The sequence below is a fragment of the Rattus norvegicus genome, chromosome 10 (assembly GCF_036323735.1).
Source record: "Rattus norvegicus strain BN/NHsdMcwi chromosome 10, GRCr8, whole genome shotgun sequence".
Lineage (NCBI taxonomy): Eukaryota > Metazoa > Chordata > Mammalia > Rodentia > Muridae > Rattus > Rattus norvegicus.
The window spans coordinates 16261674-16287470 of NC_086028.1; the positions used below are offsets into that span (position 1 = coordinate 16261674).

The 25797-nt window shown below is 39.4% G+C and overlaps 1 protein-coding gene across 4 annotated transcripts in view; it reads right to left on the reverse strand.

Moving 5' to 3' along the window:
• Cpeb4 (cytoplasmic polyadenylation element binding protein 4) overlaps nucleotides 1-22575 on the reverse strand; it is a 61978-nt gene extending 39403 nt beyond the window's left edge. For 3 of the 4 annotated variants that reach the window (XM_006245980.4, XM_006245979.4, XM_006245978.4), the window contains exons 1-2: nucleotides 20791-22575; nucleotides 3390-3471 (exon numbers count right to left, since the gene is read on the reverse strand). In XM_006245980.4, the coding sequence (XP_006246042.1) occupies nucleotides 3390-3471; nucleotides 20791-21915 (1207 nt within the window). In that variant the 5' untranslated portion in view covers nucleotides 21916-22575. The remainder of the gene's footprint in view (nucleotides 1-3389; nucleotides 3472-20790) is intronic. The other variant, NM_001106992.1, reaches the window with a different exon arrangement.
• Nucleotides 22576-25797: the final 3222 nt, after the last annotated feature.

Sequence of the window (25797 nt, forward strand, 5' to 3'; positions counted from 1 at the left end):
TGGAATCAACAACACAATCATAAGAACATTCAAACACTACCTTTGAAGCCCCTAGACATATCAAATATCTTATTTGTTGATGGCAAAAATAAAAATTTTTAACCCCTATACCAAGGAAATATTTTCCTAAACAGAAAATGCAAGTTCTCCTTTGTGACTTCTTTCCTCATTTAGGCAAATGCCTGCATCAATTTTAGGCTTTTATGATTTAAACACTGATATCTAGGAGGAGCTACTGATAAGAGATAAATCAATGAGGTCATTCATGTTCTATGGAATTATTTTAATGTAAAATTAGTCCAAATGCAAAATGTCTTTGTATGAAATCTTTAGCACTATTCTCAGTTAAAACTTATATTTTTCTAAGAGGCATGATGATCTCACAGAATGAGTGATGATTTTTCTGCCCTGTTTCTGAGGAAGGGTGTTTTACTGTCTAGATGGGTCGGCAGAATTTAGTGCCTGACTTAGAGGACAATGGGTTGTTTTTTAAGGCAAAGGTAATGATCATTTTTAAACAAAATCTTAAGTTAGAACCACTATCAGAATCAAACATCACAGTACTAAAGGCTCTAACTCAAAGAAGTGTCTGTAGGAGATAAAGCAGTGCCCTGAATGGATCCGCACTGACACTAGGGTAAGGACTCTTTAAAGTCAAGCAGAATTCTAAACTACTCTTTTAGGCTCATGCCTCCACCAATGGATTAATTCTTCCTTGTTTGTTTTTTTTTTTTTTTAAGAAAAAATGTGAAGTTTTATAGTTATAATTTTGGAGTTTTGTTTCTTTAAAATATCACAGAAATATTTTAAGAATATATTTTCCTTTTAATCTCAGGTATGGGACACGGTGCTGCTTCAGACTGTCCCTGCAGCTGTCTGCAGTTTGTGCCCTAGGACTTGCCTTGTGCTCTTTGTGGTGGTTTTGCCAGCTGCAGATAGTCTCTCCGACTGTGGGACATTTGGAATTCTGGAGACTTTTCAGAGAGTATATATATAAGCTAGGGCTGCAAGGGGGGCAGGGGTGATGTTGGTTGTTGTGTGCAAAGAAGAAATGAGCTATCCTGCCAGCAAAGATCAAAGTTGACCCAAGGAACTCACGCCCCTGATCAGCAGGAAGTAGTTTAATGATAAACATCACCCCCTCTCCGTACCATGGCTTTATTCAGGGAGCTCCTTCTTTTCCCTTCTACCCTTTTTTCTCTTATCTAGTGTGAGGGGTTGAAGGGATGGAAGAAAATAAGTGGAGAGGAGTGGAAGAAAGAAGAGCCCACAAAGTAGCAAAAGGACAGCCACCAGGTTCATTTAATACCAAAATGAACTGAACTGAGCCTGGCTTCCTCCTGTGATAAGCACAATGGAAGACTTAGTAGATAACAGAAAAATCCACATTAATTCTTGAGTGTCTTCAGAGCCAGGCCATATGTTGACTTTGACAGACACATACGGTCATATGAACCACATGATCATCAGCACAGCCAGAAGGACAGTGGCCTAGAGCTGTTCTTGCCATTGGGCCTTGCTACAGCTCCACGGCCTGCTCATGTCCCACATTCCGCGCCATTTACACATATTTTTTCTGCCACTTAACTTTTGATTTCTCATACAGAATCAGCTGAAGAGATGCAAGTAAATATTAGTGAGAATAATTTTTTAATAGAATATAAAAGTGAAGCTTATGTAATAATTTATCAAACTAAAGAAGAAAAATCAACCTTAGATATCCTGGGTAAAACTGATAAACCAAAGACATCTTTTAGTTAATTATACAATGTGCACAAACCTCTTTTTATTTAAATCCTAGTTAGAGGCTTGCTTCCGAGAAACACAACATAATAAATTGTACCTATTGCTGTTCTACTGACTTTCCCCACCATCTAGTGCAAGGGAGGTTCTCAAAATCCTGCTATAAGAATCTAGCAAACAATTTTTAAAAGTGTTCTTTACAAACCTTCCTGTAAATAATTTTTACAGTAATTACAGACTCACAAGTTACAAGTACTACAGAGAAACCCTCCTATACACTTATACTCTGTTCCCAAACTGATAATCTCTTATAGAGTGGAAACGTAGGAAATCAACAGTTGTTTCTCTTTGAGCTACTTTGAAAAAGTACAATTTTCTGGTGCTAATGATGACCTTAGACTTTCCTCATTTTTATGAAAAAAGAGAGTGGAAAAGGCTGAGTTAGAGTCATACTAAATCTATCAAACTCTGACAGAGCTTTTCTCTTCATGTATGGAACATAACCTTGGAACATGCACCCAGAATCATACAAGGCATTCAGTAAGAACCTTTGAAATACTCCTAAACAACTTGACAATGTCCTTACTTCTAAGTGAGCTCATGAAATGGACGAATACACACATATTTCTCATATCTGCAGGGCACACAAAGATTCCTTATGGGGGATAGAAGTAGTTGAACAGGGAAATGTATGTGCTGGGGCTGGGAGGATATGACCATATTTTACAAATCAAAACCCCAAGTTGTTCTAAAGGAAAAATAAGTTTATTCTTAAAGGTTTTACTGTCAGTGGTACGACGTGCTAACTAACCTCTGGGAAAACGGGCTAGGTTAGTCAGCACTGCAACAGGCTACCCTGCCTCAGTGCAAAGTTCTTCATCCAGCGCTTCCTAGTAAACTGAGATTCTTACAAGGAAAAAAGTTTCCTGTTGTATAGTTTTCATTAGGAGTCTGGAGAAGGCCTACTCTGACAATTATCAAGCTGGCTACATGGTAGCATGATCTGAGACATTAAAAGAGAGCATGATAAATCCATATTCCATGTATGATGTAGGGTCCATGCTTGTTTATTTAACTTTTAAGGCTCCAGGTGACTGTGAGTCTCTTAGCAAGAAGAAAAGGCCTAGTGAGACTATGTGGCTTTTTAAAAACTGTAACATAGCTAGTCACTAACAACCTTGTTACCAGAATCCAAGCAGAATAGTATTTTTTAAATCATCATATATAGAAAAAAATTAACTATAAAAGATTTTAATCAGAAATTGTGGGACATTTTTTAAGTTGTAAAACTAGGCCAAAAAGTCACCAACATGTGAATTATCCCTGGCTATGTAGTTACTGTCACATTTTAGAACTTCAGGGGTTCTGAGGTTTTTGTCTGTGACACAACCGTGATGTGTATGATCTTTGAGTTAACTGCCCACTCTTAGCAATAAGGACTCATTCAGTACTCTTAGTTGGTATCATAATGGATTCTACTGCAGATGGTCATCAAATAAATATGACTTTTTAACAAAAAGTTTATGTGTAGAATTGATACAACTTACTAGACACAATGACTTCAGAGTAATGATATTGCTTATCAGAATAAGTAGATAATATACTTTTAGCTATTACTAAAATAGAATCGTTGTTTCTTAACTTACCTTTAATGGAATCATTTTCAGCTCTCATTATGTCAATGAGTGAGCTCTCCAATGAGTGCATGTCAAATGTCCTGGGGCGATCCTGTAAACAAAAGCAGTCACAGACCACTTTAAAATAATATTTCAAGCTTTGGAGAAACACAGCAGCAAGCACTAGTATGTGCTGAGGCTCAGTTCAAGTAACCCCTCCCTCCATTTACCTACCCAAGAGGAAGTTGCATTTAGCAGGACATATTCTAGCACTTCCAAAACATCAAGACCCACAAAAACACACAGAGCTTATTAGGGACTGATTTTACTTCTGACAAGAATTCAACAAAAGCATCACTTTTATTAATAAAGCCTAAACCATTAAAACGAGCCTTCACCTTAAGAACCTTAACGAATGTAAAAGAAAGCTAATCTTTTCCTCCAATTAAGACTAGATTAATAGGGTAAACCTTTCAGAACTGCTCCAGTAGTTCTCTATCAATTTGGCAGATTCCTGAAACACAATATGCAGCCAACTGAATAAGTCTTAGATTCAGCCAGCAAAGTGAACCTCAGATTCAGTGAAAGACCCTATCTCAAAAATGAAGCTGAAAAGAGATGGGTGGGGTGGGCTGGGGAGAAACCTGATGGACACACAGACACAAACACTCCTACCATAACCAGAACATATATTATACCATGAATATGTGTACATATAAAAACGTCCCCTCTCCATGGATATGATAGAATAATGACACTAGACACTTTTCCTCACTTTGACAGAGCTGGCTTTAAGAATGAAGCTTGTCTATCTACTCTCTCCAACATAAAAAGGCATTTACTCTTTAAAAACCTAGCCTTATTTTGGATGGACAATGATCAGACTGGGTATCTGGACAAGAAAACCCAAATCCCCCTCAATACCTATTTACTTGCCAAGCTGAGCTAGACTTTGCTGCTATTGAAGTTAAACAGAGAAAGAGTGTGGAGCCTACCCCACCTTAATAAAGTCTACTTCCAGAGTAAGAAATAAGAAGAGTTACAACCACTCTACTGTTCTGGTATTCCTCAGATGAAGGGAATTATGTAGCAATGACTAAAACTGAAGGTCAGCTTGAGAAGTTAAAGTGCATGGGAAAGTTTTAACCCTGAAAGGAGGTGATAAAGTGGACATCTGACGCAGAGCCCAAACCCGCTGGATCTCAGGAGGACTTCCCCTGACCCTGCAACCTCTCTGCAGTTACTCTGTGTTTTCTTCTTGGTAGAAATGCAGGCCTTATGAATGCTAAGAATCCACTAGCTCCACGTTACTTATTAACTCGGAGTTTCAGCTTGTTTAAAAACAAAAACAAAACCAACCAACCAACACACTCCCTCTGCCCCACCAAATCATTTAACTCGGTGCCTTAGACTGCTCTGCCTTGCTCTTGATTTTATTTTTACTTGCTGGGACATCACTTTTTTTTTTTTTTTACACTTTGATTCTAACTTCTAGGCTAGCAGGGCCTATCACTCAAGATGATTTCTGATTAACCTGGCATTCCCCCTCTTCTTCTGTGATACTTTGCACCATACTTCCCTGAGATAGGAACACTCCTCCTTATCCTGTTCCCCCATATAGATACTCAGCAATGTCACTGAACAAATGCTTTTCTGACACTCTGCAGTTTAGGGACTCCAGGTATAGTTATATCTGGATCGAATTCAATTATTAGCAGAGAGGATGTTGCAGGTTTGCCTTTAGGAGTGGGAGATTTGGGGTGAGAATGAGGATAAGAGTTGGGGTGAGGTGCCACTCACTCCAGAACTGATTTGTCCACCTTTTTCTTCCAGATTTTTCACTCTTCAGCTTCCTTCACCAATTAGATCCCACAGAAGTAGGACATACAGCCAGAATTATACTTTCTAAGGTACAGAAAGTCTAAAAGGGGAGACTGCTCTATTTTTAAGGCTTCAAGTGCAACACAACATCTAATCCCTTACTGCAATTTCTTTTGGAAGTGAAATGAATCTGAGGCAGAAGGCAAAGTTTGGAAGTTAACAGCAACTCACACTCCCTTCATCCACAGCAGTTGGAGTTTTCTCCTTTCCAGAAGACTATGAACTGTGCCTATACCTGGGTCATCTACCAAAGCCACAGTCAGTACAAAGCACGTACCTGCTCTATCCTCTGACAAGTCCTAAGGGCAGAGCTGTTTTACATTAAGTGCTTCCAGTAGAACGTCTAACATCATATGTCCCACTACAGCACTGACCTCAAATGGGTGATGGTGAGCTAAGTCAGTCCTACCACTTTGCCATACAGGACTACCCAGAAGGGCCTGAAATGGCAGAAGCTCTATGGTGATGAAATATCATTTGTTGAAATATCATTTTCTTTGTGTCCATGCTATGAACTAGGTTAAGGAGCACTGCCCAACCCTCTGTATCACTATGCATTAAGCACATCTACTGGATGCAGGAGCTCAAAATGATTGCTAAAACCACATGTGGGTGAATGCCTTCAAGTGAGCTTTAAGCATGTGAAATACTTATTCTCCGTTTCCCTGTCTTAAGGTTTGCTTACACATTGCCCATTACAGGTGTGCATTTCCATATGATAAAATGAACAACAGGGCAAACAATTTACTCACTCTTTTCCATGGAACTAAAGCAGTACCAGCCTTGTGAATTTGCATTTTGCAAATCAAAAAATGAAGAGAAGCAGCTGATACAAAATATAACAGTGGTTTTGTGTGGCTTCTTTTATAAAAGCTACTTCTAGTAAGTCAAGAAAGCTTCTGTTTGTTAATGGGACACTAGTAAATGACTTAGTAAACTTACTTAAAACTTTACTAAGTAAAAAACTTAGTAAACTCCATGGCTACTCAGGCCCCATGGATGCAGAACATAGACTTCTACTACATTTAATAATCACTGACTTTAACCAAAAAAGTATGCCAAACTAGAATCTAAAATGAAAAATGTAAATTCCAGTACTTTTTGGATTAAAATCCTACCTCAATCCCTTTTAAATCCATACTATTTTTCTTTCAATTCTTTGTAATTTAATTACAGGCTCACAGGTAAATGCCGATACATAAACTTGGAGCAATTGGTACTGACACTTAGGTGCAGTGTGCTCAGGCAGATGCCCAGATTCTATATGGTTTAGAAGGAGAGAGCCTCAACAGATCACTGATGAACGCAAAGTCTAAGAGCAGTGGCACAAGCCCTGTCATCTTTCCAACCTCACGGAATGGGCATTTTTGCCCACAACCCAAACATACTCGCCATCAGAATTACTATAGGCTTCATGTATAGAACGTTTGTTTCCTCAGTGCTCTGGTAATTCAAGGGGTCAAAAGGCACATATTTTGTCGTTAGCTTTTTATTAATGGGGATTCAAAATTTATCATTCTTAATTTTCTCCTTGGGTGATCTTTTCTATTTTTAACAATCCTGTCTTGTGCTAATAGAAAGTAGGTAGAATGATAGAGATACAATAGTAAGGCCAGCACACAGAAACAGAACAATGTCACTTTTCCTACTCAAAGTTGGGTTTATCAAGGAGGGTTTGATTTCCAATTTTTTTCCCCTTTTGCCTCTTTAAACTACAAAATGGACCATATATAATTGCTGATTTGTTTCTAGGATCTATTTCCCAGAGAGTATCTGTAAAATAGAAAATTTATCAAGTGACATCTCTTCTTACTTGTCCTTGAACCAATGAGGAAAACACGAACCCCAACCTAAGTCAATGCAATGAGTATTAGACACCAGGAGGCCTCAACTTCTGCAGGATGCTGCTGTCCTGCAGAAGGCCTTCCTAGTCTAGAAAAGGAAGGAATTTCATTAGATGTCTACTATCTTTTCCTAGGACAAAATGCTTTTCAATTGTTTGTGTCTGCAGATCTGACAATAGAATCCAGGGCTTTCCATGTGCTAGGCAAGTGTTCTGGTAAGGAGCTATATCCTCAGCCAGTTTTCTTTTGGTTTGTCAATATTGTAATTGTCTGAGCTCTTGAAGGATGTATATTTTATCAGTTTTGACAACTATGTCAAAAACCAAAGATCTGGATTTAAATCACTACTCAAAGTTCCTTTTTAGTCTACAAAAGGTAGAGGTCACTGAGAGTAAGAAGGTGAATGTTTCCTTTCTCAGACACTAGAGATTGAACCTGAGGCCTTCTTTGGGGTTAAAAAAAAAAAGAAAAAGAAAAAAATTAGCATAGAACTATAGACCCAGTGCTCTTTAACAGGGCTAAGCAGCCCATTATGCAAACAAAAAGCAAAATAACAACAAGCTTTTTTAAAAAATTACCATTTGATTTGAGGAAAAAATAAAATATTTTGTAAAAATTAAACACGGGGTTGGGGGTTTAGCTCAGTGGTAGAGCGCTTGCCTAGCAAACGCAAGGCCCTAGGTTCAGTCCCCAGCTCCGAAAAAAAGAAAAAGAAAAAGAAATTAAACAACACTCTCTCCACAATCAACTCCACAATCAAAAGTATTTTTTTTTCAAACTACCTTTGCCAGGCTCCCTTGGGAGAAAAGTTGAACCTCTCTGTACTGAGCACCAACTAAGTACCCACAATCAGTCTGTGTAGAGTACCAGCACTGTCTTAATTATATGCCTCAGACTTCCTAAATTAGAGTCTGTTATTCCCTTTTAATAATACAAGCTAAGACTAATGAAAATATATACAATTTTCTACATAGGCAAATCTCTGCTGAGTTCAGCAGCACAGCTATGATTGACACCTCATTCCAAAGCCAGTGGCACTACTGTAGACATCACAGGACCACTGAGACTTATTTACCGAGTAAGGGGGAGGCCTGTTTAAAGGACTTTGAGGGCATCCATATGGCAAAGGTCTGGAAAACAGTAAGTACTCTAATAATGCTCAACAGCAGCAGCAACAAATGAACAAGACGTGTAATGGTGACGAGGATGCAACAGACTCTGAAAAGCACATGAGAACACAAAGCCCTGTCCTGTCGCCCACTGGGATGACATTTAGGTAAGGAATACACATTATATCCATGACAAACGCATTGACAGGTTATCAACTGCAAACCAAATTATCAGAACTGGTTCTAATAGCAATAGTGTTGGCAGCTCATTTCAAATATCAGATGCATACTCTCACTTATCCCTCACACAAGTCTTATATAATCCCATATTCAATTATCTCCTTTCACAGATGAAAAAACAAGCTTACAGTGACAGAATGACTTTTTTATGTCAGGCACGTAGTACAACAGAATTTGAACCTAGGCCTGTAGCTTTAAGACCTACGAACCTAATAACTATCCATAAATATGAAAGAACACCTATAATTTCAAGGCCCCACAAACATCTTAATTGCAATGTTCTGACTTCGCTTTGTTGTAGCTTGTGTTTTGAGACAGGGTCTCACTATGCAACCTTATGGCCTAGGGCTCTCTATGTAGACAAGGCTGGCTTCAAACTCATAGAGCTCCTGTCTCTGCCCCCTGCGCCGAGTGCTGGGATTCACGGTGCACACCACCACGCCCAGCCAGCCATGTTTACATTTGAGGGCTCAGCATGGCCTGTTCTTTAAGAACAGAACTGAGTCACCTGAACAAGAGTGTAAGAATCCATACCTCTGACAAGTCTCCATCTGAGACTAGGGACAACACACTAAAATCTACTAATTAAATATCCCATCAACAGATTATTTTCTTTAGCTATTTGGGGGGTGTGGTTTGCATCTTATTATTCTGCATCTTAAGTAAGCTAAAAGAAATATTTTAAATTTCCTTATAAAGAGAGGAGCTTTGTTCTCCAAACTCTATAGCATATACCTTCAAAAAATACAAATCAAGCTCAACTTCAACAAATGGGGAGCTGCTCTTGAAGAAAACAGGTAGTACACCATCAAGAGCAAACAAAACACAAAGCTGGCATCTACACCATCACTATTACCCCTGACACCTATGATCAGTTATCTTAGGCCCGTCATTCTTTTTTTATCTAACAACATAGCATAACTGCCTGTAGACATTTATTAATGTGTCTCCTCTCAAAACTGTCGATCAAATGCCCTATGAGCCATCTCCATTTAAAAAGTCAGTTGACGCACATGCTCATTCCTCTAGTTAAGATTCATGGCTGACCATTAAGGAGCTGTATCCTCGTTCACACTGTTCACCAAATGTGATCCTGTCATACACCAAGTATGAGTCTTTGTGTAAAATATCAGTACCTGCCATCTGTTAAATGTTATGGATTTCCTTGAAAATCAGTTATAGAGGGAAATTATTTCTTCTATCAACTCCTAGGATTAGAGACCCTCAAGGCATATTTTTCTCCGGTTTCACTCTTATTTAAAGGGATATTCATGTTCACTTGGTAAGAAACCAGACCACCACGTTATGTATTTTGTACTGGATGCTGTTCTGTGTTCAGAGATTCTGTCTTCAGACTAAGTCTTCTCATTAAATATATCCCATGCTAACCACCACCACCACTCTTTATTGGCTCCTTTTCAAACATTCATCTCTGTAGCTGGGTGCTATCAGACTGGGATGATACACACAATATAGTTACTTGAATGTAACCAGGTTAGTTAAGAATCCAAGTCAAAATTCAACTCCCTACTTTCTTCCTTCCCTTCTGATGATCACTTTCAGCCTGCTCTTCCAAATCAGGCTGTGGAAGTTTCTCTTTCTGGCTTAAATTTTCCCTGGTGAAGAAGGGAAAGGAAAATATTTTGGTTCAAAAGGAAAGTCTATGCCAGTGTGTCAGCTGCCAAAACAAATAGGAAGCTTGAAAAGCTCTGGGAGAGCTCATAGTTAATCAAAGCTAACTATGGGAGTTTTAATCCAAGATTTTCCAAAATATAAATATTCGTCTTGGATGAAATGCTATTTATGTACACAAATCACAAAGAGGTGACTGTATAGTTAGCCTTCAGGACTCTGCTTCCAAATGGCCTCTCACCCCAGCACAGAGTACTTCTTTCCCTAGAGTCCCTCAACACTGTCAGGCTGCATCAGACAGACAGGCTGCTGCTTATCTCCCTGGACAGGACTATAATCTTCCCACAGCACAGGTACACTACTGCAACCAGTAAAGCAAGAGGCTGCCTTGTTCCTCCTGGCTCTGAGCTGCGTTTCTCACACAAGCTACATATCATTTATCTATATTAGCTTCTTACAGGTGCCACGTGGTGGAGTCATTACCTTTTCTTATCCCATTTGGGGACTATGAAACTTAAAGTCACACTGTAAGTGGTGTGAAGTCTAGCTTCAGAAGACTTGGTTTTAGAAAATCTATTTAAATAAGTCATGCCATAACCTAGAATGTTCATTACTGACATCCACAAGGTATACAATTCTTTGTTGGGTCTGCATGGCCTGGGCGCAGGTAGTGTCAGGGGTTGACATAAAAGAAGCGATTGTGTAATGGGAAGAGGAGCAGAGTGAAGACATTAACAGCCCTCCCAGTTCTTCAGCACTCCACTTCGGAGTCTACTTCCTCATCATAACACCTTCTACGGAGGTGACGAGTCTTACTTAGGTCACTAAACATCCCTCACGGAATTCTACACTGTGGCTGAATCAATCTGCTCTGTTCACAAACATTTGGTTCCCAGATGATAAATCAGAAGACCTCTTCAGAAAGCCTTTGAGAAAAATGCCTTCTACTTTCCCTTCACTAAATGCAACATGTATTTACATATTTTGAATATTATAAAAATCTTTGAAGCGATTTTTTAAAAAACTTGTTGCCATTTATTTGAATTAAAAAACAAAACTGGTAATTTAGATTCCATTAGTTCAATGGACTTCCTTCTTCTTGGCTACTTAATCATTCTAACCTTGCTTGGAAAAAAATAGCTCATTGTAAGACTTGATTTTAAATCTCTACTTAATGGATAAGAAATCTTGACACTCTTCATACACACACTCAGAAATATCTCTGTAAAATTGTGATGAGGGACTGAGAAGATGGCTGGGGTAAGAGTGCTTGCTCTGTAGGTGTGGGAACCTGAGCTCGAAGCATCCACATGGAAAGCTAGGCACACCGCTTTTAGATCTCTTTTCCTTCTGTTGGGTTGCCTTGTCCAATTTTGATATGATGTTTTTTTCCTTTATCTTATTACATCTTATTTGGTCATAACTGGTGCTTATCTCTTCTTTTCTAATGAGACGGGGAAAAAAAAAGGAGTAGATTCAGAAGGATGGGAAGGAAAGGAGGAACTGGAAGGGGAAACTATATCGACATATTGTATGAGAAAAGGATATATTTTCAATAAAAGAAAAAATGAAAAAAACCTAGGATCTATAAATAAAATTAAAAAAAAAAAAGATAGGCACAACTTCATGTGCCTATAACTTCAGTACTGTGAAGTAGCCAGATCCTAGCCAAAATGTTGAGGCTTCCTGTCCAGTGAGAGGTCTTGTCTCCCCAACATCCTCCTCTGATCTATGCATGTGTGCACACCAGCATCTGCACCTGCATATGCATGCACACAAACAGAAAACTGGTGAGAAAAGAGACATGGTATGTAAAGTAAGGCCCAATGGCCACCAGGTAGCAGGCACACTCAGAGTACATCCCTGCATGCCTTCTCTCTGTGGTATATAAGTCACATTTTGAAAACAGGACACTGGCATATCTGAATAATCCAGTTGTCCCTTGCTTTACTATGGCCAGTTTCATATAGGTTATCATAATAAACCCAAACCTCTACATCCAAAAAGATCACAGGCAACGTTTTCCTATTTAACAAGCTACTCACCACAAGAAGCCATTGTTTTTTTTTGTTTTTTGTTTTTTTTTTGGTTCTTTTTTTCGGAGCTGGGGACCGAACCCAGGGCCTTGCGCTTGCTAGGCAAGCGCTCTACCACTGAGCTAAATCCCCAACCCCAAGAAGCCATTGTTTTAAAGAAAGTAAATAAAACTAAAATGCTGTCCTGAGAGACTAAGTCAGGTCATAACAACACATGAAAGACCCTAAAGAGCTGGGAGAGTTCCTCTTCTCCATGTCTGCCTGGCCAGCCCAGGGCCCAGTTAACAGAGGGACAACAACCCAAAATGTACAGTTTTATGCCTAAGCTGAGACTTATGTTTTACAACCCTTGATATCCCTTCTTTTTTATGACCCTTAACAATGATGACAAAAAGCACTCAATGCTCACCCTCTAACAAGGCTGCCCCATATTCATAGTCTCCTAGGCAGAACACACTCCTCAATTCACAAGAACATAATAGGAAGTTCTCAAACGGTACTCTTCATGAGAAGGCCCTCTTTGGCCATAGACAAATATTCCTACTACAACCCATTAAAAGTGAAAACCTGTATATTGAAAAAGAGGTGAATGAATATGATTGAAGCACTCCACAGGCCTCCAAAAGATCTCAAACCCCTGGATTCCTTTTAAAAACAAAACAGAAAAACAATCCCCAAAGCACAGTCCTGAGCTGTTCTTTTGAATTCTTCCCAGATATTATACCTATGGTTCCACAGAAGCCTAGAACTAGAAGGCCACAATTGAAGAATATTATACTGTACTGAGATTTTCCAGTCACCAGTAGCTGATTTGCTGCTCTAGCCGAGCTTATTTTATTACTTTGTTTTGAGGTCTCAGAAAGCGATGAGGCCACTGGTGTTTGTGGGATAACACTAGGCTGAGTAAGGAAAACAGGCTGAGCAGGCATGACAGAAATGGGAGCCATCGATATCTTTAAAAGACCCTTGGAAGATGCTCTTTGCAAATCCCCAAAGACTTTGTATCTTGGAAAGTGTGTTCTTTCACAGTGAACTCCAACCACGTCTAGAACTGCTTTAAGATATATGGCAGAGAAGAGTTCTGAGTGTAGGTGAAAAGACTGTCCAGGAGTCATGTGACATGTATGTAGGAGTTCAGGACACTATTTTGCCTAGTCAATATTTAAAACTTTCCATAATAAAATATCAAAAGTCACATGGGAAGAAAACCAAATCAAAAAGGGGGATAAAGTCACCAGTTAGACACTGTATTTATTTGCGTTCAGAAAAATAAACATTATGTAGCTTGAGTTCCACTATTGTGTATGTGCAACAATTTTGTTTAAAATCATACTTCATTCTTTAAAATTATGTTTAATCATCATGCAGCAGTAATACAATGATTTCCACATTTAAATGGCATTTTTTCTTTAGTGTGTGTGTGTGTGTGTGTGTGTGTGTGTGTGTGTGTGTGTGTACATACATACTTGTACAGGTGCATGAGTGCCATGGACCCCCCTCACTGAGATCAGAAGATTAAATTGAAGGAGTCAGTTTCTCCTTCTCCCATGAAGGTTCTATGGATCAAACACAGGTCACCAGGTTTGGTGGCTAATACATGTTCCTACTGAGCCACCTCACCAGCTGCTTTTTGACATTTAAAGAGACTGTTATTCATAAATAACATTTGGATTAGTACATTTTTAAAGATTTATTCTATTTGTGTGTGTATGTGTGTGTGTGCATGTGTGTGTGTGTGCGCGTGTGTGTGTGCGTGTGTGTGCGCGTGTTCTGCACATGCACATACAAATGCGATCTAGTAGGGTGTGAAGATCAGAGGACAGCTTTTGGAGTTGGCTGTTCCTGCTGCTTCCCGGGTCTCAGCATCTAACCCACAGCAGCGGTCTTGGCCAGAGCTCCTCTCACCTGCTGAGCCCACTTGCCAGCCCTGACTACGGCTACTTTTAATAGCAGAATCTTCTGGAAGACAAATATTAGACATAATCTCACTTTATTGTCAAAAGGGTCAGAGAAAAGAAATGAACAAATGAAGAATCAGGACAGTAGCATGCTTGTCCTGGATTATATGACTAGTAAATAGTAAAGCCATATTTAAGGCCAGATATGATTTATTATAACTAAGATTATTTTAAGGGTAGAAATGTTCTTGAGGTCATAGATAACAAAATGGCAGCATATATTTCACTAACTAGCACCATGAACCTATTAAGTAGATACAACCTTCTAAGATTCCTGAAAAAACTATTATTAAACTGTTACCTGACATTTTAAAGACAAGTATGGCTTTGAAATACAGAATACCAGAAGATTACCTTACTTTAGGTGTATAAAAAGGACTGGGTATATCAAAAAAACTCAGCAAAATCAAACTTGTCTGGCTTTAGTACAGTACAATTTGGGACGTACTAACATACTTTATATGTATTTTTAAAGTTTAATAATTCGGACCATAAACATGAGACAGGCATTTACCATACCTGGTGCCTAAAACTTTTAATAAAACAACTCTATGCAAAAATCTTTCAAAATACTGAATGATATAGGCTGATTAATGCTAACCAAAGTTTATATAGTTGATCTGGTTTTCTTTGACATGAAGCAGGACCAGACTTCTGCTATCCAAAAGTTTGCACGGAGTTGGATTATAATCTAAGAAATTGGGAGGCACATACAGGAGATTTCAGGTTCAAGGCCAGCCTGGGCTATATAGCAAGTCCCAGGTCATCCTATCTAAAATAAGAACATGAATTTTATTATGTGTTGCTTTAAATACTATAATATATAGTAAAGAATACATAAATTAAATTTATATATTAAAAGAACAATATATTTATTAGAAAATGTGTGACTTTTCATAAGAAGTTGGAAATGGTATCATAGATTTAAACTGGATATTGTATGACTTTTAATATTTATTTATAGATATAATATTAAAATGTGTTTATATTATTTTATTATAATTTTATTTTCTACTTTAACATTTTAGCATAAATTTATTGAGCAACTATGTTATGAAATAGGTTCAAGACTCTCACAAAAATGATTTGATAATATACAATATTTCTCTAACCTTTTCTAATGTTTGAGTAATATTCAGCATGCATTTTTTAATATTATAAGGAATCATAAACTAACCTAATAGTTTAATTCCATTTTATTCCAGGAGCTAATTGATTAAACTTTAAGGCAAATTAAAAGATTCAAGTTTAGGTATAACAAAAATAATATGTAAATGTGACCATTACTAAAATAGAAATTTCTAAAATTTCCAAAAAATATTTGGAAATTTGTAATATTTGGGAATTTAGAAATAAATTCTTAAATAAGCGACTTTGTATGCCTGCGAACATTATTTTATACTCTGTGACCAAATGGCAATCAGTAAAGTGAAATTTTAAATCAAAGTTTCTATGTATATATAAACTCATTCTAAAACTTGCTTTTCTGAGAAAAATTTGTAACTCTGTTAACTGATTTCTCTCTCCCAGGTTGTAGGCATAGCTGACTGTAAAGGTGCACGTTGAGAAGCAGAGTACGAACAACAAGGTACACGCTACTGAGTGCTTCAAATTGGTTAGAGACCCTAAGCTACATTAGAGATTATCTTCACCTCACAGTTTTACTCAAAGTTTGAGAGACATGTTTTCCGCTTTAGCATGACCACACATTCACGGTGCCTTACAACAATCCTTCACCATTATTACCTTAATAAGCTATCAGCTTCCAAAATTTAAGAGACTTACTCCAAGCCATTCAGTTTGAGTTCAGAATCAAATTTAAGTGTATCTCAGTCCAGTGACAGTTTGGCCTCACATCAATAGTCTTTCTCAGTAGTTATTCATATTTTACAGTCAGAAGCTGACTTAAATCATAATATATACAATTTTATTTATCTATCAGTTATTGTCTAACATTAGAAAATGTAACTCAATCTCTTTTCAATAATGTGATGAAAACTACACTAAAATTAAATTTTAAAATATGTATCCTTCCCTAAATAGATCAGCCAAAAACTTTCATTTAATTTCTACAACACATCTTTAGATAGTTCAAATGTACAAATTGAGTATTTGTCACAAAAAGTTAAGAGAGATTAATAGTCATAGTGGGTGTGGGCTTGTGACCTTCAAGCTTAGAATGCTGTTCACCCTATCTTATCTGTGACCAGACCAAAAGCCCAGGTATATATAGCACTTTGTTGGAAACAATGTGACAGCATGAGCTTTCAAGATTGTTTTCACTCTACCAGGACAGAAAAAGTTGAAAGAAAAATGAATTTAGACTGTAAAATCCCAACAGAAGCCTACGTTAATTTTAGAGTACTTTCAATGGTTTCTTCCTCAGGAGAACCACCAAGGATTCTTCTCACAAGCTTACCCTGATCAACCAAACATTACCTTCCTAGTTTTAATCAGCAAGTCCATATTTGCTAGGCTTGCAAAAAGTAAACGTTTCCTGATACATTTTAGAACAGTTTTTGATCATATTTCATGGCTTCCAGGAACATACAGACACACACAAAATAGGGTTAAAAATTCTACCCTGGTGCTAGAGAGAAGGCTTGGTGCTTAAGAGCTCTTGCAGAGGACCTGGACTCAGGTCCCAGCACCTATACGACAGCTCAGAACCATCTGTAACTCCAGTTCTGGGGGATCTAATGCCCTCTGCAGGTTTGCAGGCCTTGCGAAGTGCATAGACATACAGACAAATCACCTAGACCACAAAAAAATAAAAAGTAAAAAATTTCTTTTTTAAAAATGAGGAAAACACAGAAGGGAAAGGGTTAAAAAAAGGTTTCAGCTCCATCAGGAAATAATGGACCTAGTTAGAAGCTCTCCGCAAAGAAGATGTTCTCTACTTCATAGGATTTTCCCAGAATGTTTTCCAGTATTTCAATTCTGCCATGGCTAGAACCATCCAGCATATATTTCACAATTACAAAATTGGTTTCTCTCTAAGTCAAACAAAAGATTTCCTATGCAAAAACAAAAACAAAAACAACTATCTTGTAATCGCATTAAGGAAAAATAAAATGGAATGAGGCTGTGTGTTATGATTTTTTTAATAACTCACCAAGACTTGTCGACCTGAAGCACTGCAGTGACTTTGTTTCTAAGCACACAGTTTGAGACATAACTTTAAGAATACTAAGTTGACAACACCAGGTAAGTTATTATAGTAATAAGAATTACTTGTGTAATTTAGAAAACTTAACAAAGCGATGTGTCTAAGGCAAGAGCAAATGGAGCCCTAAGTAAAACACTGAATTCTCTCTGCCAATAAAGATGGAGGACATGCATGTATACATAAATACAATAAATACATGTAAAAAATAATTTTAAGTATTATTATAATATTATATACCTAAATATGTGTAATAAATAAATAAATGTAAAAAATGTTAATTATTGACCTTAACTTAGGAAGTTTAACATTTAGACTTGTAAAACGCCACAAGCCAACTTTTGTTGTTCAATGGAAAGCCTCACTAAGTTACTCAGGCTGGTATAAGGTCTAGACTTTCACCCCCTGGGGTGGGGATGGCCTCAGTCTCCAGGGTAGCAGAAACTACATCTGGCTTACGCTCAGCTTTTGGTCATACATATAGTTACCTTTTTCCTTTCATCTTACTTGCTCTGGGAAGAGTTCCTCTCACCCCCATTTATATTATGATTTTGTGAAGAGCACCATAGTATAACTAATGGTTAAGAGCCAAATCTTGCATGTATATAATGATTTCCACCTCATAGGATTGCTGAGTAAATTAATACATATAAAGCACTTAGAATATAAAGGCATCTTATATATTATTAAATGCATATTAATTTAATGTGTCTGAAAACAGGATTTAAGTCATGCCTTCCCAATTTATACCTTCAAGCTTTAGACTAAATAAAAAGTCAGAAGCAACTTTTAACCAAAATTTTCTCAAAATATACCTCCTTCATGGATCAGTTACAAGGCTATTGGAATGTCTCATTAGGTTTCATAAACGTGGAAAAACCAGAAGGTTGAAAATGGACAAAAAAAAAAAAAAAAAAAAAAAAAAGCAGGGTCGGGGGTGGGGTCAGGCAAGATGGCACACTGGGTAAAACCACCACCTGAGTCTGATGCCTGGATCTACGTGGTGAAGGTACCTGGTGTACGTTATCTTCTGACCCTCGTATGTACACATGTGTGCACACACATCACACACAAACATAAAGAAAATAATTTTAATTTTTAAATGTTATTAATTTAAAAACCCTGCATATAGTCAGAACATAAACATACCTGCAGTAATTGAATGTAAAAAGTATTCTGGTTCATTTCAAGCTAGTTAACTGTTGCTCAATATTAGAAATATTTCAGGTAATTTCTTTTTAGTATTCCATACTATCCTGATTGCATACGAATATTATAACCTCATAGTAAACCCACTAAAAAAAATGATAGAAATGGGGAGAAGAAGATGTACTCTCTAATCTTTTCATATTTGAAAAAAAATATTTGTTTTTTGAGACGGGGTATCCCTGGGTAGTCTGACTAGACTAAAACTTGCTGTGTAGACCAGGCCGGCCTTGAACTCTCAGAGACCCAGCTGCCTCCCAAGTGCTAGGATTAAAGGCATGCGCTATCACACCCAACTCTTCTGTATTTGAGCTGGGTTTACCGAGCACCCTTTTTCTATCCTCAGCATAATAGACAAGAAAAGACAAGAGCAAAGTCATTGTTTTTCAGTGCTGGAGATGAAATCCAAAGCCTTCTGCAGGCCAGACAAATGCTCTATTATTACTGAGTGACATCCCCAACCCTATGAAAGATCTAATTTCTAACAATCACTTTTAGTATAAATCTTACTCTATTATTTAATAAATAGTTTAATAACAAACAAAACTGATCAAAAGGATTCCACATACCATCAGTGTCATGGGGAGAAGACATGACACACATATATAGATATTTCATTTCCTGCACCTCTCACTTTCCCCAAACAAATCTTTATCATAAATTAAGATGCTCAGAACAAGGGAATGATCATAACATCACATAAGTTTACTTCCTAGCATAAGAAGTAGCTAGTAAGAAAGAAAAGAATATTTAATTCCCATTCTAATCATAATCTAGTAAAAGGTTTGTTTTTTAAAATCAGTAATGCATAAATAGTTCATAAGTCACCTTTGCATTAAACTGCTGTAATATTTATATTCTAATGAATATTAACAACAACTTTTTAAAGCCAAGTCAATGTCCTGAACTGCTATTTACCTGTCACTAAATGACAACTGCACTTGGCTTGAGCAAAAAATAATGTTTTCTAAAAGCAAAATCCCAACAATTTTTTGACAGGCAAAAATTAAAGTCTTTTTAAGAAAATTAAAAATTAAATTTGACCAAATATTTTAAGATGCCTTACACCTGTATCCTTAAGGAATGAAGAGATATTTACTTAACTCCTTGAACTGACACAGGGCTCTCTCTAGCAAACTTTCACTTCCCTTAAATAGGAACACTACAACTGTTTTATAATATGCTTTAGTCCCTGCAGAAGTGTATCTAAAAAAAACCTTTTGCTGAAACACATGTGGTGACACATTCATGCACACATGGCTTTAAGCCCGTGTTTACTTCCCTTATCTGTAAATGGGATAATGATAGAACTTACCTTTCACAGTTGATATGAGGACGGGCTCGATGGACCTTACTACTTTCTATAAATTTTCTAAGGATGTAGAAAGGATCACTCTACATACAGTTCATAAATTGAGTGTGGCAAGTGATCCTGAGCTAAGACATGAAATTCTCTTTACCTTGTTTCTGCAAGACAAACTGGCTGCTCATTCGTTCAAAAACAATATGATTCCTACCAGAAAAGGGATATACTAGTAGCCACAAAGACAAGCGATCTTTGCCTAGACCTATTTTTAGGAATGGTCTAATTATCTACACCCCAAGTGTTAACACTGGAAAATAAACAAGTAGGTGAAAGGCATCACATACCAAAAAACAAAATAAACATTAAACCCCCAAAAACAAAACAGGCATTCTGAAATCAACATCTTCATGGTATTCAAAAAGAAATGAGTATACCCAGCACTGCAAAATAGACAGACAGATAAATAAACCTGAAGCATGACAAAGAAACTATCTGCATCATTTCTCCCTAACTAGTAATCTTTACTGACACAAGAAAGGTCAGAATTTGCAGAGAGGTCTAAGAGGAATTGCTGAATTGATCAGTTCAGACTGCAAAGTCCACATCTAAATATAACTAGGAGGAAATCTGGAACTCTGAGTTCCTTTCAGTGACTCCCTACCTTACAATGTCAAAAAAAGGTCATTTTTAGTTCCTTCAGATAGGCAGAAAACATTCATTAGTTTCCATAATGAAATACATTTCTGCTACACATTACTGTTTTACCGTTCTTCCTCAAGCAACTGAAGAAAATTCTCATTAAACAAGAAAGGTATAATAATTAATTAGAACACTAACTATCCTGTTTCTGTAATTATAAATGGAAAAATTAAGGCCCAAGAAACAGTTAACTGTTTTCTTCCGATCACACTGGTTTGCTAAAATAAAGACTGGTAACCGATTCATTTCCTAAGGTCCCTAATGTGAGCAACAATTCTGATTCTTTCATTCCACAGATACTCCACCACACTACTTCCTTATTCATCTTAATCTATTAATGGAACAACATCTTACCGGAAAAGGAAAAATGTTGTCAGCTCTGTTCAAGCTATCTTCCATCCAGGATTTTGGAGCAAAGGCTGAGCTAGGGCGAGCATACTTCTGGAGCTGAATATGATTGCTTGCAAAATTTTTCTTCAAAGGTGAGATGGAGTTCAGGGGTGTTATTCCACCGTTCAGCCCTCTGCGGTGATCTCGGCCTTGAGAAGCTCCCCAGCCACCATAGCCGCCACCTCCCGGGCTCCAGGAAGAAGAGGGGGTTGGAGAGGGACTCTGGTAGCTACTCCATGGAGAAGGAGGTTTGTTAAGATTATTCGCCAAATGAGGCAGCTGGTTAAAAGCAGCATTTCTATGTGTGAAAGGTGGGGGGTGGGGACTGGCAGGAGACCTCCTCTGCTGCTGATGCTGGCTGTGATGGTGCTGGAAATGGGGGTGATGAGGATGGTGCTGGGAGAGAGGCCCGATCTGAGGGGAGAAGCTACCACCAAAGCCAGGGCTGACATGATGGGGGAAATTTTGAAACAAGAGAGCACCATTATTAGCTGAAGCGCCAGGGACCCCTCCCTGGTGAAAGAAACTTGCATCTTCATTGATTATCGTGGAGGAAGAAGGCGCTATCGCTGCTGACCAGTTACTGAAACCAGTAAGGGATGATGCACTGGATGTCAAGGGTTGGGTGGAAGTCCCGAGGCCTGTGGCTTCTTGGTAATCGAATCCTGTCAACACTGGTGATTCAATGCGTATCTTTTCTTTTCCGTTGCTGTTCTCTGAAGAATTGTCCCCTGGATTTTCTTCGGCTTTTGCCTTTTCAGTTTCAGGCAGTATTCCAGCTTCCTGCCCTGGACTCGGGGACAGTTGTTGCTTTTCTAAAGGGTCTTGTTGTTCCTGCTGTTGACTTTTTGCTTTTTCTGACCCCAAGATCTCATCCTGAATGTTATGGGTAGCCGGAGCAGGAAAGAGCCAAGCTGACCCAGCACTGCTGCCGTTGGCAGCTGTGTTATTATTTATAAAAGCAGCAGGGTTGGGGGTGGCATTTTGGTGATGGTGTGGAGGCTGCAGATGTGGATGGAATCGGACTGGAAAAGCAGATTTATTCCCAGTATTGCTTTGCACTAGCACTCCAAACCCGTAATCCCCCATTTATTATTTTTAGGATCAGAATATCACAATAAAAAAAAAACAAAGCAAAACAACCTAATGTCTCAGGGCTTTCCTCCCCTGTATCTCAAATTTGTTTGCTTGAAGTATCTTATTTATAGCTAACTCAACGATCACAGCTTATCACCCTATGTATCTCTGATTTGGAATTCTGGTCTCTCTGAATGGAAAAGAACCTTAAAAAAAAACTCTTAAAATATTGATATGAATCCAATTGGGCTTATTTCTAGGAGGGAATAAAAAAGGAAAAGGTAAAAATCAAGTCTTTGGTTAGTAAAATAGGCGCTTTCTTTTTCCAAAGGAAAATGTACATGAATGACAGAAACACAGCTTCTCAAGCATCTATGGATATAGAAGAATAAGCATTGTGCGGAGTAAAAATATATATATATAAAATTTAACAATCACATATGGTCTTCCTCAGCAGTTTAGATTCACATAAAAATTAGAATAGGATTAAGGGGAGAATACGTTCTTTTCTTGGCAGCTTGGTTAAAAAAATCAGGAATAATTTAAGAACATTATATATTATATATTTATATATAGATAGATTATATTAGGTTATCTGGGGCGGGAGGTGAATTTCTGGTTGCCAAAGAGGAAATCAGCCTTGACTAAAGGAAAGATGATTGCAGGGAGATTTCTGCTGTTCCTGGTCCTGTTTCTGTTCTTTTGTAGGGTGCAGTGTGGGCCTCTGGGGCTGTTCCTGGGGCTCCGGGTGCAGATCTTGCTGCGTTTGCTGCTCTTGGGCTCCCCTCGGCCTCCTTTCCCCCATGAAAGGGGTTGGAAACACCCGTTTCTCCCTCTGGGGGGTGTCGCGATCAGGAGGGATTAGTGAGACTGGACAAGGGCGAGCTGGTGGCCCGGGGGTGCGGGGAGCAAGGGGGCGACCTGGAAGGTCCTGCGGTTTCTGCCTCTTCCCCTCTCTGCGGCTCCGGGATTTTTTTCCCTCATGGGACCCAGGGGCGGTTTGTTCAGTTCTCTCAGTTCGATTCTCCGCCGGGGGGAGGGGGAAGGGGGATGGACAAAAAGGAAAACCCCCGCTACCGTTGTTACTCTAAAGGAGAAAAGCCTCCCCCCTGGGCTCGCGCTCTCTTTTCCCCTAGACTGATTGGAAACTATAATTTAGGAGGCTTTTGTTTCTCCTCACGGTTGCTGGGCCGCCGCCGCCGCCGCTTTTCCCCGGTCCCGCAGTCCAGCTGTCGTCGTCTTTGAGGACTCCGCCTGGCTGTTCTTTTTCTTCCTTCTTCCTCCTCGTCTTCCTCTGTTGTCGCCGCTGCCTCCGCCGCCTCCGCCGCCGCCGCCACTGCCTCCGGTGCCCAGGTCCCGCAGCCGCGGCTGAGTCCTTCTCCTCAGGACCGAGCCGAGTGAAATGACAACCAGCTGGAAAGACCGAGAGACACTTCCGGTTCGATGAGGGAGGGGCGGGGTGCTGCGGAGGCCACGCCCAACAGCCGGAAGACCAATCCGACACTACAATTCCGACTAGGCCACGCCTCCCAGCCTCAGAGCCCCTCCCAGGAAGGTCTTCGGTCATCTCAGAGCCGCCTCTTCCGCCTGCGCCTCGCCCAGCGGGGCCGGCGTCGGCGTCGGGTCCGCGCATCCAGTGCAAGCGGTGCACCGCCATCTTTTTTGTGGGCAAAGATTCCTCGCGATTTGTGTTCCCAAAGCAGACTTCTTAGGAAGCCCGTGGGGAGACGTTCAGGAAGAGAATGGGCATCTTGCACACTGAATCACTGAGCTAAAGTGTTGGGGGTCGAAGTGGCAACCCATGAAACCGAGAATAAACCAGAAGCCTGCCCTGAGTAAAGGTGGGTGCCCCTGGCATCACGTGCTCTGGCCCAAGCTCCGCCCCCCGAGGGATGGAAGGAGGCGGGTTTTCCCGGCATCTGTACTGTGCCTAGAACTGCTTATTCCTTATCCAGAATGTAAAGCTCCGGAGGGATTCCCTTCAGTCCCCATTCCTCCACCCTCATCGCCTACTCAACCATCCTCCCTTTGAGATGCACATGTTGTAGGCGTCCATGGCTGAGCCACCAACTATATGTTTTCTACTTCACCACCTTCCAAGCAGAACGGAAGGATGCTTCTAAAAACCGAAAATCCAGTCATGGTCCTGTTCTGCTCATACCCTTTTTAAAATGGCAGTCCGTTACCTGGAGAATAAAGGCCAGACTTCGTAGTTCAAGCCTTATTGTCCCGTGGGCAGTACCCTTTTCCATGCCTTTGTCATCTCTCTTTGCAACTCATTTTTTGTGAGGAGTAAGTCTCCAAACTATGTACCCTGACTTCTGACTTTTCTTTTTACAGGCATACATGACCCTGGATATGGCTCCTGCTTGTATATGGCATTACATTACACTGGTGGCTTATGTCTCTAAACAAGTACTTGGTCTAAAGCAGTAGTTCTCAACTCATGGTCGTGATGGTCCCCTTCAGGGAGGGGTCCAATGAGCCTTTCACAGGGGTTGCCTAAGACCTTCAGAAAACACAGATGTTTACATTACGATTCATAACAGTAGCAAAATTACAGTTGTGAAGTAGCAACAGCAATAATTTTATGGTGGGGAGGTCACCACAATATGAGAAACTGTATGAAAGGGTCACAGCATTAGGAAGGTTGACATTGAGGATGGGAAGCACCAGAGAGTGACTCTTGAATGGAGACATGCATGTATAAAACAGCAGTAGTGAAATCTTTTCTGAAAGGTCCGATTTTCAAAACTAAATCAATCATTTAGTTCCTTATGCCATTTGGTTTGGAGCTCACGTGTTGGCTGTTTGCTGTTTGCTCTCTATTCAAGGACTCCATGTCTTTGCATGTAGACCTGCTGTCATGCACTCCGCTGGAGCCTGAAGTAATATGTTGCCCTCAGCATAAGCTTTAGATGTGTGATGAATAAATGTTTCCTTTTATTGGGAAATGAAAACTGAAGAAAAATAAAACTAGGTTAGAGCCCTAAGTATTTCCAGCAAAATAAAAAAATATTATTGACCCAGTGTGGTGACATACACCTTTAATCCCTGAGTTCCAAGCCATCCTGGTCTACACATCAAGCGAGCTCCAGGCTAACCTGGGCTATATAGTGAGACCTTGTCTCAAAGACTCATCATCACCATCACTGTCATTTGAGCCTTCTTTCTGTGCTTGCCTATGTGGATCTTATTCATAGATATTATTCTCCTTCCCTGTGTATGCATCAGAGTGATCTTGGCAGTTCTGTGAGTTCTTTGAGCATAGGTATTGCTGGGTCTTACTCTGTTGTTCCCCTTTTCTGCCACTCCCCCTGACACACACACACACACACACACACACACACACACACACCCCTTGAGACTATTTCTTCCAGAACAATTTCCCTAACTTCCCCTTGTAGATTCCTCTTTTTAAATTACTAGTGGGTATCAGTAGGTTAGTTTCTTAAGGGCAAAGACTATGTGTAATCTGTCTTTATGTTGCCAGTGACCAGTAGAGGATCTGGCTCAGAACAAAATCAGTTCATGTCTACTTAATGACTAGATGGATGTTCTGTGTCCAGTAGAAGGTTATGGGTCTCTTGGAGCTATCATTTCTTCTCAGTATCTAAAATGGCAACTGTGGCTTAGAGGAAACTGGTCTGCCCTAAGAACCAAGCAGCCCTGAATTTGAATCCCAGCTCTGCTGCTTCTTCCTTGAGCTGCCTGTGGCACCACCACTCCAAGTCCTTTCTTCCCCCATAGATCCATGTGGACAGCATCCTCCGGGCCCCTTCCTAGGTCAGTGAATTATATGAGGTCTATGTAGTGCCCGTATACAGTGCTCAAGATGTGTGTTCCTTATTAATACATTGAGTCCAGAGAGTTACTTCAGCAGCATCTTCTACC